The sequence below is a fragment of the Diaphorina citri genome, unplaced genomic scaffold (genome assembly GCF_000475195.1).
Source record: "Diaphorina citri unplaced genomic scaffold, Diaci psyllid genome assembly version 1.1 scaffold1177, whole genome shotgun sequence".
NCBI classification, from domain to species: domain Eukaryota; kingdom Metazoa; phylum Arthropoda; class Insecta; order Hemiptera; family Psyllidae; genus Diaphorina; species Diaphorina citri.
Genome location: NW_007378606.1, coordinates 8,453 through 25,803, shown reverse-complemented (window position 1 = coordinate 25,803; position 17,351 = coordinate 8,453). Strand labels below are relative to the sequence as shown.

Below are 17,351 nucleotides of genomic sequence, written 5' to 3'. Positions count from 1 at the left end.
TCTAGCTCTTACCGTTTTCGAGATATTTTGTTTACAGACAGACAGACACAACAAAATTTCAAGTCTCTAGCTCTTACTGTTCTCGAGATATTTTGTTTACAGACAGACAGAAGGACAGACAGACACACACACGGAAACATACCAAATTTCAAGTCTCTAGCTCTTACCGTTCTCGAGATATTTTGTTTACAGACAGACACACGGATTTAGGCTCTGGGGACCTCAAAACGTGTTTTGGCACTAAAAACTGACCATCGAAAATTTGACCCGATTACATTACATTCCTTCCTATAGGATAAGGAAAGTAAAAATTAACGTCAAGAGTTGGCCTCCACAAAAAAGTACTGATATAAAAAACAAGCTTGAAACCAATATTTTAAATAAGCAAAATACAAACATTGAAATCAAACAAACTTAATGCAACAAAACAACTGTGGAAAAATACAAAACGTTTGCAAACTTACAGCATCTTCCCAACTTTGACGGTTGTATGTGCTTGAAGTTTTGGATGTGGCCATGGCTGTATTCCTAAAACGTTTTCCTCCAAACGTTTGATTCGGTTCACAAAAACAGATTGGATTTTTTTGTGATTGTCGAATTACCTGGAACGGAAAACAGTTCAAATTTTCTACTTCAAACGGACTAAGTCTTTAACAAAATTTATTTTGGTTGTCAAGACAAGACATTTTATTAATTATTTCACCAGACTCACAGTACCTATACCTACCTACTCACACCAAACAAACACCACCACCACTTCTCACTTTTGATTTTCGAAAGTCGACACTGAAATTTGTAAACATTGCAAGATAAGCGTTAGCTCGCTTCTCATTATTCTCATATAAAGCAAGGAGGTAAACCGTCAGAGGAGAAAGTTTCGAAGCTAAAGTGAAGCTAAATTTTATGTGTACTGAAAAGAAAAAGAAGAAGAAGAAAAAAAAAAGCTCTTTACCTAGGTACCTACTCACCAAAGGTAAAATGAAGTAAGTACGTTGATTTGTTTCATATTATTTTTTTATTAAATAGGTAAATTTTAAAAATAATATTTTTGTCGGTAGTAAGTAGGTAGTACCTCATATTGCCGCTTTTCTCTCTAAGCGTTAGTAGCTCTGTAAGAGTGAGCTAGCTTCAGTACCGTGAAAAAAAAAAAAAAGTTCATCAGAAATATTCAGAACCAGAAGTGATAAGATAAAAGAAAAAGAACATTTTTTTAAAGTTTAAACTTTCAAAGTGACTCATAAATGAACCAAGTTATCCCCTGAACCATAAGGTACAAGGTAATCTGCAGACCGAAAGTTATTCTCCACTACTACCATAATAGCAGCATTAGCAGCTCTCAACATCTGAACACCATCATCAATAAAATTGTTTACTGTGGGTAGAACCAATATCTTGACATCAGCAATTTTGTAATATCTTCTTTCTATTATTTCCAATCAAGGTAATCTGCAGACCGAAAGTTATTCTCCACTACTACCATAATAGCAGCATTAGCAGCTCTCAACATCTGAACACCATCATCAATTGTTTACTGTGGGTAGAACCAATATCTTGACATCAGCAATTTTGTAATATCTTCTTTCTATTATTTCCAAATTACTGTGGGTAGAACCAATATCTTGACATCAGCAATTTTGTAATATCTTCTTTCTATTATTTCCAATTTATTTTTCTCAATTTAATCAGAAAAAGATATAAATTACAGTCACCTCCAGTGATTGCCAAGTTATAATCTACTGCTGAGACAACCTCCTCCTCTACTGGATTTACATAATTGCCCGAGGCATGCTTCAATCTATCAACTCCCAATCTGAGCAACAGAGAGCAGAGTGCTCATGGATAATTTGAATTGATAACCAGTTTTTCTGTACTACTCTACCTGTTAAGTTTATTGCTCATTTTAAGTTTTTTGTTACTAATTTATTTTAGAATTATTCAAGGTAGGTAAATATTAGAAAAAGATATAAATTACAGTCACCTCCAGTGATTGCCAAGTTATAATCTACTGCTGAGACAACCTCCTCCTCTACTGGATTTACATTATTGCCCGAGGCATGCTTCAATCTATCATCTCCCAATCTGAGTAACAGAGAGCAGAGTGCTCATGGATAATTTGAATTGAAAACCAGTTTTTCTGTACTACTCTACCTGTTAAGTTTATTGCTCATTTTTAGTTTTTTGTTAATAATTTATTTTAGAATTATTCAAGGTAGGTAAATATTAATTTTAATTAATATTTTTTAAGTGTGATTTTTATTTTTTTATTACAATGGGTGGATGGCAATTGGAAGCTTTCAAAATGGGTCTCTACATGATTTTCCCAGTGGGGTTATTTCACTATTTCAACCAACCCGAGTATTTTGAGAACTTTGTTATTAACTATAATAAAGAAAAATATATTGATAAAAATAATGTAGTACTTATGAAGAATACCATCAAAGAAATGAGAGAGAAAAGTGATAAAGAATATTTAGAAAAATTAGAAAAAAATAGGTAGATATGTAGTACTTCACTTACCTGCCTAGGTTTTGAGTTTTTGGTTTGAATTCCAATGTTAAAAACATGTCAAAGTTCAATGATGTGATGGAAAAAAAAGAAATTTGGTATTCTTTATGATCAATTTTTCTAGGTGCAACTCATTGAGTCATTTGTAAAGAAAAACTTAGCCTCTGTTACAGACACTTTTTACTTTTTTATGAATTGATTAGGTAGCTAATAATAATCAATATTTTACTAGTAAATAGGTAGGTTATTTTGTCATTATTTCCCTGATCAGTTGATGACCCTAGGTTTTGCTCCTGGGAGTTTCATAACAATATCTTTAGCAATGGTTGGCAAGTTTGCAATATCTTCATCAAACGTCATCTGATGACCCTAGGTTTTGCTCCTGGGAGTTTCATAACAATATCTTTAGCAATGGTTGGCAAGTTTGCAATATCTTCATCAAATGTCATTATACCGATTTACACGGCAGAACTCTTTCCTACCAAAATGAGGAATTTGGGTGTAGGGGCATCTAGTGTACCTGCTGGAGTTGCCTTGATCTTGATACCTTACCTGTGGCACATGCAATCCATCAACATTCACTTCCCCATGGGACTACTAGGTGTTGTAGGAGTATTGGGAGGACTGTCTGTACTGCTACTACCTGACACAACAGGACTTGCTGACAACTTACATCAGTTGGAGAACGATGTTCCAATCCAAACTCCTCTAGTCAGTACTCCCATCAAGAGGAGAAAACTGAATCTCTGGCGAAAACCCTACGCTTGACTCTCGAAGTAACCCATTGATCCTGGATCAAGAGGAGAAAACTGAATCTCTGGCGAAAACCCTACGCTTGACTCTCCAAGTAACCCATTGATCCTGCTACACCTCTGCAGTGGTGCAGTGATATGAACTGCATAACTGTATAACGTGTTGTCACGTGCGGAATACAATAGGAATGACTTTAGACATAAATACAATCAATTGAGTACAAGTGACAGGCGGAATACATTGGCAAAGGATTTGGCAGCGTGCTCTATTCTGAATTAATTAAAGACTATTCAGTGTCATCACGTCCAGTTTATGACATGTCGTGCTAGTGTTATAATAATACGCAAGACATCCCCGGCCCCGCTCAGTTAAGATCAAAAAGGATTTGGCAGCGTGCTCTATTCTGAATTAATTAAAGACTATTCAGTGTCATCACGTCCAGTTTATGACATGTCGTGCTAGTGTTGTAATAATACTCAAGACATCCCCGGCCCTGCTCAGTTAAGATCAATGATATGTCTTGCAAGTTCCAGATTGAATGCTTATAAACACGAATTCTGAATTAATTAAAGACTATTCAGTGTCATCACGTCCAGTTTATGACATGTCGTGCTAGTGTTATAATAATACGCAAGACATCCCAGGCCCCGCTCAGTTAAGATCAATGATATGTTGATATGTCTTGCAAGTTCCAGATTGAATGCTTATAAACACCGACCGTCTTGTTTTAATATCTTAATCGAGAGTGACAGAGCGGAAACTTCAATTGATTTTGCGTAAAGTGGTCGACAGAAAATGAACAAGGAGGGCGTTTAAAAAGAATAAATTGAAGTCCTTCAACAGAGTCCTCTGAGTTCCAAGGTACCGTCTTGTTTTAATATCTTAATCGAGAGTGACAGAGCGGAAACTTCAATTGATTTTGCGTAAAGTGGTCGACAGAAAGTGAACAAGGAGGGCGTTTAAAAAGAATAAATTGAAGTCCTTCAACAGAGTCCTCTTAGTTCCAAGGTTGATGGTTTTACGACTATAGTGGGTAAATAAGTAAATATTGGTGAATCGGAACGTCAGCGTCAGACGTAGAAATAGTTGCTTGGTATTTTGTTTGCTTTGTTATGTTATGGCTTCAGTAGATATTTTTGCTAGTACCGTGCAGGTATAGTACTTGTCATACCTTATAATTATCGAACTTTATTGCTCAATACACCTTGAAACAGTGACCGGTGGGTAATTTGAAATTCGTGCTCAACTATGATTATAATTATAAATCGAATTTTAATCTTCTTGGACTTAATCAATGCCTTAGGAAATACTTCACCTCGTTCTGATGATGACTGCTAATTCAAGATTCCTTCATTCAGGAGAGTTGAATGAAGATGTCCTCTGAGTTCCAAGGTTGATGATTTTACGACTATAGTGGGTAAATAAGTAAATATTGGTGAATCGGAACGTCAGCGTCAGACGTAAAAATAGTTGCTTGGTATTTTGTTTGCTTTGTTATGTTATGCCTTCAGTAGATATTTTTGCTAGTACCGTGCAGGCAGTAGTTGTCATACCTTATAATTATCGAACTTTATTGCTCAATACACCTTGAAACAGTGACCGGTAAGTAATTTGAAATTCGTGCTGAACTATGTTTATAATTATAAATCGAATTTTAATCTTCTTGGACTTAATCAATGCCTTAGGAAATACTTCACCTCGTTCTGATGACTGCTAATTCAAGATTCCTTCATTCAGGAGAGTTGGATGAAGATAATGTAACTAGGCTGTCGGGATACCTACTGCATTACTCAATGATTTTCATAGTAGTCACACGCATGTAACTTAGTACCTAGTTATAATGCCATAAAGTCCATTCTTGATTAATTACATCAGTCAAATAAGGACAGGCAGCAAAAAGGAGAAAAGAGCACTTGACATCTCCACTATTGTTGGTGGATGCGCCATTTTTTCCGACTCAAAAACCCTATTTCTAGTAAATACTGAAACGTTAACTTCATCTTTATCCTCAGTAAGGGTTTACAAGGCCATAAAGTCCATTCTTGATTAATTACATCAGTCAAATAAGGACAGGCAGCAAAAAGGAGAAAAGAGCACTTGACATCTCCACTATTTTTGGTGGATGCGCCTTTTTTTCCGACTCAAAAACCCTATTTCTAGTAAATACCGAAACGTTAACTTCATCTTTATCCTCAGTAAGGGTTTACAACTTCGGTAAAGCCTTCAGAGGATCTTATCTATTCAAAAACTATCTTCATAAGCAATAGTTCGCGGGTTCGATTCCCGCCCGGGGCGGATTTTATCCGAGGTTTGTTCGTGGAACGGCTGGTTTTCACCTGTTCTGCCTCTCTTTGCTTTTGGGACGTTAAGACCTTATCAGTGCCAAAACACGTTTTGAGGTCCCTAGAGCCTAAATACAAAGTTTCTACCATTGGTCCGTGTGTCTGTCTGTCTTTCCTTCTGTCTGTCTGTCTGTAAATAAAATATCTCGAGAACAGTAAGAGCTAAAGCCTTAAATGTAGCTGTCAAGTGTGACAAGGATGCGACACGAAACTTTTGGTTAAGATTGGTGCAACGCTTGGCGGCATTTTGACCGCTTTTTGGCGGTTTTCGGTGTAATTTGACAATATCTCGGGAATGGTATGGGTTAGATACTTGAAATTTGTTATGTAGTTCACAAATGTGACAAGGATGTAACACAAAATTTTGACCGCTTTTTGGCGGTTTTAGACCGTTTTTTGCGGTTTTCAGCTATACCGACTAAACGGTTAGAGATATTGTAAAAGTTACAATAGAAGAAACACCTAAATAAGCATCATTCAATAGGATAAGGAAAGTCGTGTGATGTTCACACCAGATTTTTTTTTTTTTTTTACATTATGGTCGAACTCAACTTGATATCTCTCTGTTACCTAGAGTACCTATCATAGTATCATATCTTTTTTACACAAATCAGACGAGAACTCTTGGGAAAAATCGATTTTATATGTAAAAGTTTACAATAGAAGAACACCTAAATAAGCATCATTCAATAGGATAAGGAAAGTCGTGTGATGTTCACACCAGATTTTTTACATTATGTTCGAACTCAACTTGATATCTCTCTGTTACCTAGAGTACCTATCATAGTATCATGTCTTTTTTACACAAATCAGACGAGAACTCTTGGGAAAAATCGATTTTATTTTGGTGCTCCACTAAAAACATGTTATATGTAGACGAATTCGCGGTTTAACGTATGTACCTAACATCAGGCACTTTTCATAGTATCATGTCTTTTTTACACAAATCAGACGAGAACTCTTGGGAAAAATCGATTTTATTTTGGTGCTCCACTAAAAACATGTTATAATATGTAGACGAATTCGCGGTCTAACGTATGTACCTAACATCAGGCACTTTTTATGTTCATACCATTAGTTCGATACAGGCGATAGCAATAAATTAGCGGTGTCAATTGAACAGGTGCTACTTTTTTGCTCGACTTGTGTTCTTTTGTCATCGAGTTACATTATTTCAATGAGTTACATTATACCATTAGTTCGATACAGGCGATAGCAATAAATTAGCGGTGTCAATTGAACAGGTGCTACTTTTTTGCTCGACTTGTGTTCTTTTGTTATCGAGTTAACATTATTTCAATAAGGATTAAATTCAATTTGAATACCTATCTAAAGAATGTAAATTCAAGTTTCTAATCTAAATAGATTCCATGGAATGTATGGATATATTCCAGTTCCAAGGCTATACCTATAACAAGAGATATTCTTTATGTACCTAAGCAGGTAATTATATTATTTAATGCTTTCCTATATCCTTAGCTTTTAGAGACCAATATACGTAACTGAGTAACCTCGGCTTTTTTTCCCTCACTTACCTATATAGGTAGGTATGTGTTGACATTTTTTGTACGTATTTGTACTTACTTTGTGTTGTATTGTTTTGTAACTTTGTATATGCACGATATTCTATTATTTATTATTCATCATTTTTATTTTAATTTCTTTGTACATAATTACGAGTATTACCACTTATAAAGCTATTGGATTTCAAGAGATTCGAAAGACTTCATCAACCCGTTAGCCCCTGGTTGGTAGTTACTGCATTCTTTCGGCAGGACCGAAGATTGTGGGTTTATTGACTTTTTTTTTCTTTTCTTTTTGCCAGGTAAGGCAAATTTCATTAATTTTCCCTCAGTTAATTCCCTACCCAGCATGTATTTATACATAGGTAGATAGATATCTATTTCATTACACTCGAAGGCAAAAAATTGGGCACACAGATGGCATTTCCAATCTCCATCCCTTTATTTTGACAGCCTTTTTTTAGTCCGTCCTTCCTTTATTATTACAATAGTAATAAAAAGGTATAAGGGACGGACTATTGTATTCGCTTCGGTGTCAGTCACTCGGTCGGTCGGTCGGTCGGTCTGTCGGTCTGTCTGTCTGTCTGTCCCCATAGAAGGACTTATCCAAACCTAGTCGACCTATATATCAAATTAAAGGTCTTTTTACCAGGATCACGAAAATGGTGGTGCAAATTTTGTCCAGAAAACCATAAAGCCAAAAAACCAAAAAAACTGGTTTTTGCGGGATTTTTTTCACATTTTCTCACACAAATGAGCTCTGATCTCGAAATTTGTCGCGACGACCTATAAACTCAAAGCGAGAAAGTTTTAGATAACACTTCAGCCGTTAATTTAAGACCGGTTTTAGCGTCATCTATGTTAAGCTACACCGAGCAAGGCCAATAAATGGATGGGTGACTGAAAGTTAATTGAGTAATTGTGGGAGCCAATAAATGGATGGGTGACTTAAAGTTAATTGACTAATTGTGGGATTTTTTTTTTCTCATTTTCTCACACAAATGAGCTCTGATCTTGAAATTTGTCGCGACGACCTATGAACTCAAAGCGAGAAAGTTTTAGATAACACTTCAGTCGTTATTTTAATACCGGTTTTAGCGTCACCTGTGTTAAGCTACGCCGAGCAAGGCCAATAAATGGATGGGTGACTTGAACCTTATATTGGGAATAAAGGGAGAACGGGCTCTAGTCTTGATTTTAAATCATTACATGAAAGTAAAATCGAAAAATCAAATCAAGAATAATAATAAACTGAATATTAAACAAATTAGGTAGGTACATAGGTACTGATTTTCTCTAATCACTATACGGGCTTAAAAATTCCCGGAGGGACGGACCCTGCTTGTTCACTTCTAGGTTGTACCGACTTAAATTTCATGTATTTTGGTAGACCTCTTTACAATATGTCGTTTTTTTAAGTCAAACTACCTATCTCGAATTTTTTGCTCTTTTGTATCCTCTTGTAAAAACTTTTCATTTTAATTTTTTACCTAGATTGTTTTTAATTATGAATCTATTGTTTTTCCCTTTTGTTGCTTTTTTGTTTTTGAATATTTTTCTAGTCACTTTGTTTGTGTGTGTATGTTTTAGCGTTAATAATTTTGCATTTCCAATTAGGTATTCCATTTCTTCATGTAAAATATTGTCTTCGTAAATAATAAATTAAGATATTCGTTTTTATAATTATTCTTTTGTGTTGCCTAATTTGGTTTGCTCTTTAAATATTATTTTAATCTCTTACAGTTCTTATTTACTGATTGAATGACACCTTGCAATTCCACTGGCTTAAATTACTTCAAATAATAAATTAAGATATTCGTTTTTATAATTATTCTTTTGTGTTGCCTAATTTGGTTTGCTCTTTAAATATTATTTTAATCTCTTATATACAGTTCTTATTTACTGATTGAATGACACCTTGCAATTCCACTGGCTTAAATTACTTCTGGCTTTCTCCGCGGCTTTCTTGGCCAACATCTGTCGTTTCCAGGGCGGTATGGGAACGCCATTGTTATCTTTCTCGGGAATCTGTAACGGCATGAGGGGAGAACGAGGGAAACAAAAAAGACGTGCTTGAAATTCGAACAAGCCCGAAGGTGAGATAGAGATTTCAATTATTGTTGTGTTTGAGAATGTTCTACGTCACTGTAAGTAGAACTCCTAAGGTCTTTCGTGACGGGGGTTTTACTCTCCTTTCGGCGACAAGTTACCTATCTACTCACATTGATCTCACCCGACTCATTCAGAATTTGATCTTATGTCGTTATAGAGTAGGAGGTACCTTCTAATAGTATAGGTAACTACTAGTAGATAGTATATCGACCTATTGTACGTCACATAGGTAGGTACCTACGAACTGTAATCCGATTCTAATGTCTCTGTACTTTTTCTATGACGTAGTTGTATTTTGGTACTACCGAAAATTGTACGTCATAGGAGAAGTACACGTTAGTTAAGCGTAGGAGAAACAAAATTAACTATGGAAATAAAGATATGGCCAAAGTGGGGCTTTTCCCCTGCTTAGGTAAAAATCTGGTGTGAACATCACACGACTTTCCTTATCCTATTGAATGATGCTTATTTGAGTGTTCATTTACCCCCTTGTACAACACACGACTTTCCTTATCCTATTGAATGATTCTTATTTGAGTGTTCTTTTACCCTAATTTTTACAATATCTCTAACCGTTTTGTAGTATAGCTGAAAACCGCCAAAAAACGGTCGAAATCTGTCCAAAAGCGGTCAAAATACCGCCAAGCGCAGCAACCATCTCGACCAAAAGTTTTGTGTCGCATCCTTGTCACATTTGACATCTACATTAAATTACTTCTTTATAAAAACATGTCCATTTTTCCTTATTCCTTTTTGTATTGAAGCATTTAGGTACGGTTTCTAAAGGAATTCCCAAGTTAGGGCAACTACTAATCCTACCGAGCTGCTGCCCTTGAAGAGGTACCTACTCTAATAATAGTTATAGCATAACTTGTACACTAGACGTTATTTTGATTTATTATATTATTTTTTTTCTTTGGAACAAAAAATAACTAGGAAGTCGTTTACTGAGTCCCCTGGTGCAATTTGCTACCAGAGTACGGTGTTCTATCTCAGCATGGGTTCTTATTGGACCAGCAGCGATTTAAATTGGCTCAATAGACTATTGTTCGGACTTCCGACTTCAGGAGTCGAGACCTTGAGCTTGGTTTTTCTTTTGAGGGTGATGATGATGATGATGATGATGATGATTATTATTTTAAATGAGACCCCGATAAATGTTTGAATTCCTTAGTGCGAGTAGATATAGCTACATTTTACCTACCATGAAAAATTGCATCAATTACCTACTCTAGATTCTTGATTAACTTTAGATACATACATAAGTAAGTACCTATCTTTCTTCCTAGCTATTATCCGAGGTGACATTGATAACTATAGCACTTACCTTCCTAAATAACTGGACATTTATAGTATCTATGTCTAGGTAAGTACCTACATAACTATCTACGTGCCTACCTATCATATCTGATTAATTTGGTTAAAAAAAAAGCCAGCCTAGTTCGCGTGGTTGGTAGCATGTCTGTCATGTAATGCGGGTTCGATTCCCTCGGAGGATACAGGAGAAAGCCAGCCGTTCCGAGAACGAACCTTATCTGTTTAGGATAAAGCTCGCCCTGGGCGGGAACCGAACCCGCGACTTAGCGCTTACAAGGCAGGTTTCATTCGATTTAAACCATTTCCTCACCTACTAAACTAAATCCGCTGAAAATCTATCGTACATGTCGAGTAGGTACCCCGAAGGCTCCCCGTTCAGAAATTTACCACGCTCATCTTGGCTTAACGCCGCTGTCCTGCTAAAGAAGTAAAGACACAGCCAAGTGCTTTGGCATAAACAAGGGTAAGTTGTATTTTATGTTCATATTGTATTTATAACATATTGTATTAAATAACCTAAGGCTTTATCAAATACATTATTTACTATTTTGTATATTTACATTATTACATACTTAGATATTACTTAAACATCGAAATGGTTGGGTAAAAAAGTAAAAATCAAGAATAAAAAAATAATAAAAGTAATCAGGTAATCACCATTAATAATTTATTCATCTATTATAAAATCTATTAAAATTGACGCCATAAAGTAATTAACTATGGGTCTCTAAACCACTAAATAAACATCGAATCTCTATGAAAGAGCAGATTACATGGTAAGGTCAATAACAAATTATAGGTAACCTACACGTTAGTACAAAGATTGGCTATTCATTCATAACTTGAATTGACATACGTCAACATAGAGATAGCACAGAATGAAATTCTATAGGTGTTATCGTTCTTCTCCTTAATTAAACCTAATCCGCCAGCCTAGTTAGATTGGAGAGTAGGGCGTCTAGCTTGTAAGTGCTAGATTGCGAGTTCGATTTCTGCTCGGGTAAGATTTTGTCCTAAACAGATAAGGTTCGCTCTCGGAACCACTGGCCCGAAAGCGAAGAGAGAAGGAAGACGGGACAGGAGAAAGTCAGCCGTTTCGCGAACGAACCTATCTGTTCAGGATAAAATCCGCCCCGCGCACCTACAAAGCAGACACGCTACACTCAAAGTTAGCTTGAATTAGGCTGGCAGGGAAAATTGTCATCTTATCGTATGTTCAGAAATCAAAGCAGGATTCCACTCCACCAAGCATTTTGTTTGGTGGAATGGACTCCTTTATGCCACCTCGTCTTTTTCATTGCATTTTAAACCATCTCAATTGTCCGAGGATCAGTCTATTCCAGCAGCCAGAAGATTCAACATTGTGTTGGGAATGGACTCCTTTATGCCACCTCGTCTTTTTCATTGCATTTTAAACCATCTCAATTGTCCGAGGATCAGTCTATTCCAGCAGCCAGGAGATTCAACATTGTGTTGATTATTCCAGCAGACCTACAAAGCAGACGCGCTACACTCAAAGTTAACTTGAACTAGGCTGGCAGGGAAAATTGTCATCTTATCGTATGTTCAGAAATCAAACCAGGATTCCACTCCAACAAGCATTTTGTTTAGTAGAATGAACTCATTAATGCCACCTCGTCTTTTTCATTGCATTTTAAACCATCTCAATTGTCCGAGGATCAGTATATTCCAGCAGCCAGAAGATTCAACATTGTGTTAATTATTCCAGCAAGTTCAACGTACTGTTTGTTTTCCTCAGTTGGGACCGCCATGGCATGATGGGAGTACAATCTTCCTCCTTCTCTTCTGGTATGGACTCCACCTTAGGCTCAACTTTGGGGTTACTGTTCTCCTTGTTATTGTCTTCAGTGTAGTTCTGATTTTCACCAGTAGAGTGCTTCTCGAGCACTATGACACTGGGTTTGCTTTCTTCGATGCTGATGTGCATGTTGCTTTGCTTCATAGTCCTGCATGGGGAATGGGAAACAGGTCAAACAGGGTTAATTTAGTTCAAACAGAAAAGGAGGGAGAGAAAAGGTTGATACTGCAAATCGGACTTTTTTGCATACATATTGCTAAATTCGGAAACCCTAAATACCCCTGTGGGACCTCTAAATGCCCAAGGTCAACCCGCGCCTTAGGGGCTGGGATAAACGCCAGTGTCTTTAGGACTTTATCCCTTATCAACACTGTACCCTCAAGTAATTCCACACAATTCTAGGTGATAGTAGAATTACTACTCAAATCTACATAGTCAATCAAAGTATCTTACTTGATTTCATCTCCCTTCTTGGATTGCATCAGCTGTCGTTTCCATGCAGGAATGGCTTGCAGTCTCTTCTCTTCAGCCTCTCTCGCCAGTTGCTCCTCCAATTCCTTCTTGGCTTTCTCCGCGGCTTTCTTGGCCAACATCTGTCGTTTCCAGGGCGGTATGGGAACGCCATTGTTATCTTTCTCGGGAATCTGTAATGGAATGAGGGGAGAACGAGGGACACAAAAAAGACGTGTCCATTGAATCGAGTTTTTCTCACACAACCTTACCACAAAAACTTACCACTGACTGAAGATAGTAATGTTCAAGTTTAACTCTCGGATAAAGCAATCTGATTTGATTTGATTTTTTTTTTAATCAAAAATTTCAGCCAGATTGCTTCACCCAAGAGATTAACTTAAACGGAGTTTAAACCTTTAAACTCACTTTGTGGACCCGGCCATGAGTGATCATTCCACCTGGACTCTCAAGCTGTGTCCACATCGACAGATCGATCGTCAATCGACGGTCGACTCACAAGATTATCAAAGAATTTTCACCGATTGAAGATTTTTTGGTGATGGTAGTTCCATAGGTATGTGGACGTGTCTGTCCACCGTCGCGTCCATTATTCATAAGTAGGTATGTGGAAACAGCCTAAGACCACGAGTAACTCGGCAGACTATAAATACAAAGGACTGAAAAGGCCAGGTCTTTGAAAAGGTCATTTGGTCAATTAGGGACTGAAAAATACCCGACAGGTACGTACTAAAGAAGGCCAAAAAACAGGTAGTGCATTATTAATCTTTTATTACTTTTTAAACGTTTTCATTTTCTAACAAATTCTTTTTGAAATATGTATTTCTCGTATGCCCGGTCGACTCACAAGATTATCAAAGAATTTTCACCGATTGAAGATTTTTTGGTGATGGTAGTTCCATAGGTATGTGGACGTGTCTGTCGACCGTCGCGTTGATTATTCATAAGTAGGTATGTGGAAACAGGGTTTAAAGCTTCCTCTTTTGGAAATCTCACACACGCCACTGGTTATTAGTAATACTACTTATTACTTACTACTAATAATTATAGCAGCAACTGGGAACATGGATACTCATGCATTATTAATCTTTTATTACTTTTTAAACGTTTTCATTTTCTAACAAATTCTTTTTGAAATATGTATTTCTCGTATGCCTTACAAGTTACAAGAATCGCAGGAAATACCTTTTCGTACTGACAGTGTCTATTTGTAAATTCTTCCCTGGTAGGTATTCATCAACTTTCTCAATTAGACCGCCTTTGCTTATTCAAAATCAAGTTGATTTCTAAATTTCTATTGACTGATTCTTATGCAACATGAATACTACTTGACTTCTCTATTGCTGATAGAGATTGCACATTCAATTTAACATGTTGATAGAGTAAACAATCACAATGATTACATTGAATACTTAGGTACGTCGACAATGGTCATGTTAATAAACTTTGAAAATGGGATACCATGTCAAGTACTAATTAATACTAAAATAAGAAGAGAATAAGTCTTCACTTGACTAAATAAACGAATTTATTGATGGAAAATTTAGTCCTGAGGATGGCATCATGAGATGTTGAAACATGTTGACTCTTTTCCATCAATAAATTCGTTTATTTAGTCAAGTGAAGACTTATTCTCTTCTTATTTTAGTATTAATGGTCATGTTCTTTACTTACCTATCTTAGCGGAATTGCAAACATCATTTTCAAAGGTTTAACATCACTGTATAACTGCTAAGGTGTTTGGTGACGGAGGTTTTACCCTTCATTTGGCGACAAGCTACCCGGCTACTCACAATGACCTCACTCAGCCTGAGTAGGGCCGGGAAAAGCCAGCACGCGGTCGCCCATACAGTCACCCCTCCGGATACTAACCACGCGCAACGTTGTTTAACTTCAGTGATCCATTGGGAACTGGTTGCATTCAATAACAACAACGCTTGAGGTTCATGTAGGACATGAATCCTACCGTAAGAGCGATTCTGGTGAAATTGATTCTGTACGCAAAAGGTTAATCATCTTGTTCATGAAGTGATGGAACATTTACAAAGAAATCACCAAAAAAATAAGAAATAAATAAATAAAACGGACAGTTAAAATAATTAGAATTTTTCATTTTCCTTTGAGAGGGAAATGAAAATAACTTAACTCAGAAAAACCCGTCGAAGTAGCAAAAACAGGCAAAGAATGGTCGAAACTCACCTGTCATTGGTTGTGGAGGTGGCGGGGGAGGGGAGGGGGATGAAGAGGAAGAGGAGGAGAGGGAGCAAGGTTGCTGCAGACGATTGCCCCCCGAGTCAAACAGGTCCTTAACCCTGTTGTACATCACGTCCTGGGGGTTGTGCAGATAGAACGGGTCGTTGGCATGATGGCCGTGGTTAGTCATTGGGTTAATGTAGAGGCCGGGACTGTTGGAGGCTTTGGTTGAGGAGAGGGGAGGATGCAGGTAGAACGGCTCCGAGTTGGGGGTGTAGTTGACGCAGTCTGCGTAGGAGCACTGAAACAAACGGACAGAGGATTAGGAAACATAGTACTGAAACAAATGGACGAATCAAAATTAGTTCAGAGTGACTGAAACAAAGAACCAGAGAGGAACCATTCAAAGTTCCCAGATACTTTTGCTCCGAGTTGGGGGTGTAGTTGACGCAGTCTGCGTAGGAGCACTGAAACAAACGGACAGAGGATTAGGAAACATAGTACTGAAACAAACGGACGAGTCAAAATTAGTTCAGAGTGACTGAAACAAAGGACCAGAGAGGGACCATTCAAAGTTCCCAGATACTTTTAAAGTATTGCTTAATGTCCTTTATTGTACACTTTTGGACGTCTTGAGCACTTATACAAACATACATATACATATTTACTTCCATTGAGATTTGAGACCGCGTGTGTAAATCTAACGTAGCGTAGCTTCCTCGTTGTAACACGTTTCGTAATTTTGTAAAAGTAGGTACCTAAGTATTGATTTATTGCTTATTTTTGATACCTAGAAACTGTAACCAATCTGTTGGATGATGGCATAGACTTACCAGTACCTGTACTGGTGAATCGAACAATATGTTTCCAGATTTGAAAGTTTTTATTTAATAAATTGATAATAAAAACAATGTTTGTAAGCTAAATTTCTTTTGTAAGCTAAATTCCTTTTAAAGCCACCTACCTGAGTGAGCAGTCCGGCCCTGCTCTCGGTCCTCTACCATGGTAGCAGCACTATCCAGACTTTGTTCTTCTTCGGTGCTGGATCCCGGCCCTGATGAAGAGGCACTGGTGTCATCAGGCAGAGGAGGAGGAGGGGGAGGTACCATCACCCCTGAATCCGACACTACTCGTTTCAACATGCTGAAATACAAGGAAATCAGGATTTGTAACCTAACCTAAGTCGGTAGTCAATGTAACCGCGTGTGTAAATCTAACGTAGCGTAGCTTCCTCGTTGTAACACGTTTCGTAATTTTGTAAAAGTAGGTACCTAAGTATTGATTTATCGCTTATTTTTGATACCTAGAAACTGTAACCAATCTGTTGGATGATGGCATAGACTTACCAGTACCTGTACTGGTAAATCGAACAATATGGCTCCGGATTTGAAAGTTTTTATTTAATAAATTGATAATAAAAACAATGATCACATCAGGCAGAGGAGGAGGAGGGGGAGGTACCATCACCCCTGAATCCGACACTACTCGTTTCAACATGCTGAAATACAAGGAAATCAGTTAATAGGAAATCAAGGAAATCAGGATTTGTAACCTAACCTAAGTCGGTAGTCAATGTATGAAAAATTGAAAATAGAGCCCTTGCCAGCCTAGGTAATTTTGGAGGGTTAGCCTAGTTAACGCAAACCTTGTAAGCGCAAGTGCTAGGTCGCGGGTTCAATTCCTGTCCGGAGCAATCTTTATCCTAAACAAATAAGGTTCGTTCTTGGAACGAATGGATTTCTCCAATCCTGCCCTCCTCCTCTTTGATTTCGAGACGATAAGACCTTCCATTTTTCAGTTCCCTCTACCAAACATAAAAAACTACCCACTGAAATACATACTGGATGTACCTATTGTGTGTGATGGGAAGTATTGTCTCTTATCGCCCATCTGATCAGGGACATACTACGAGATGGGCATGCTACGACACAGACCACAAGGACATGCTACGAACATCCCCGTAATGTTTGTTCTATCTTACCGGTTGTTGGTTTGATTCCTATGTTTCATGGTCTGGGAATGTTTGATCTTTTCTCCTTCCTCTTCTGAATGGCCCAAATCTGACGGCGAGGCACTTGATACTCCAGATTCTGAAATACAACATTCCATCCACTGTTTAGTCATTTGAAGAACTAGCAATAAAAACTATGTGGTAGGTATTCAATTTAAATATCAAACGATGGCTACGTAGTACCTACCTACCTATCTACATAATCACATAAGCTAAAGGGGTAAATTGTCGCCTTTAAACAATTCTGAAGATTCCCCACATGTTTCAATAAGATCAAGTTCTATCATGACTTTATCCGCGTTCCA

General features: G+C 37.4%; 2 protein-coding genes and 2 long non-coding RNA genes across 4 annotated transcripts; 2 read left to right on the top strand and 2 right to left on the bottom strand.

Moving 5' to 3' along the window:
* Window positions 1-489: 489 nt before the first annotated feature.
* Window positions 490-783, bottom strand: LOC113469662. Its single transcript, XR_003393008.1, has 2 exons — window positions 728-783; window positions 490-602 (listed from the first exon to the last, which is right to left on the bottom strand). It is a non-coding gene; the product is annotated as an uncharacterized LOC113469662 (long non-coding RNA).
* Window positions 784-1,149: 366 nt separating this feature from the next.
* LOC113469661 lies at window positions 1,150-1,596 on the top strand. The gene is made up of 2 exons (XR_003393007.1): window positions 1,150-1,277; window positions 1,442-1,596. It is a non-coding gene; the product is annotated as an uncharacterized LOC113469661 (long non-coding RNA).
* A 1,276-nt stretch (window positions 1,597-2,872) lies between these two features.
* Window positions 2,873-3,567, top strand: LOC113469660 (solute carrier family 22 member 21-like). Its single transcript, XM_026827523.1, has 2 exons — window positions 2,873-3,236; window positions 3,308-3,567. The coding sequence occupies exons 1-2, from the start codon at window positions 2,917-2,919 to the stop codon at window positions 3,342-3,344; spliced, it is 357 nt and encodes a 118-aa protein (XP_026683324.1). The 5' UTR covers window positions 2,873-2,916; the 3' UTR covers window positions 3,345-3,567.
* Window positions 3,568-11,637: 8,070 nt separating this feature from the next.
* On the bottom strand, window positions 11,638-13,018 carry LOC113469659. The gene is made up of 3 exons (XM_026827522.1): window positions 12,825-13,018; window positions 12,044-12,519; window positions 11,638-11,693 (listed from the first exon to the last, which is right to left on the bottom strand). Exons 1-2 carry the CDS (start codon window positions 12,962-12,964, stop codon window positions 12,273-12,275), a joined length of 387 nt encoding a protein of 128 aa, XP_026683323.1. The 5' UTR covers window positions 12,965-13,018; the 3' UTR covers window positions 11,638-11,693; window positions 12,044-12,272.
* Between the last annotated feature and the right edge of the window lie 4,333 nt (window positions 13,019-17,351).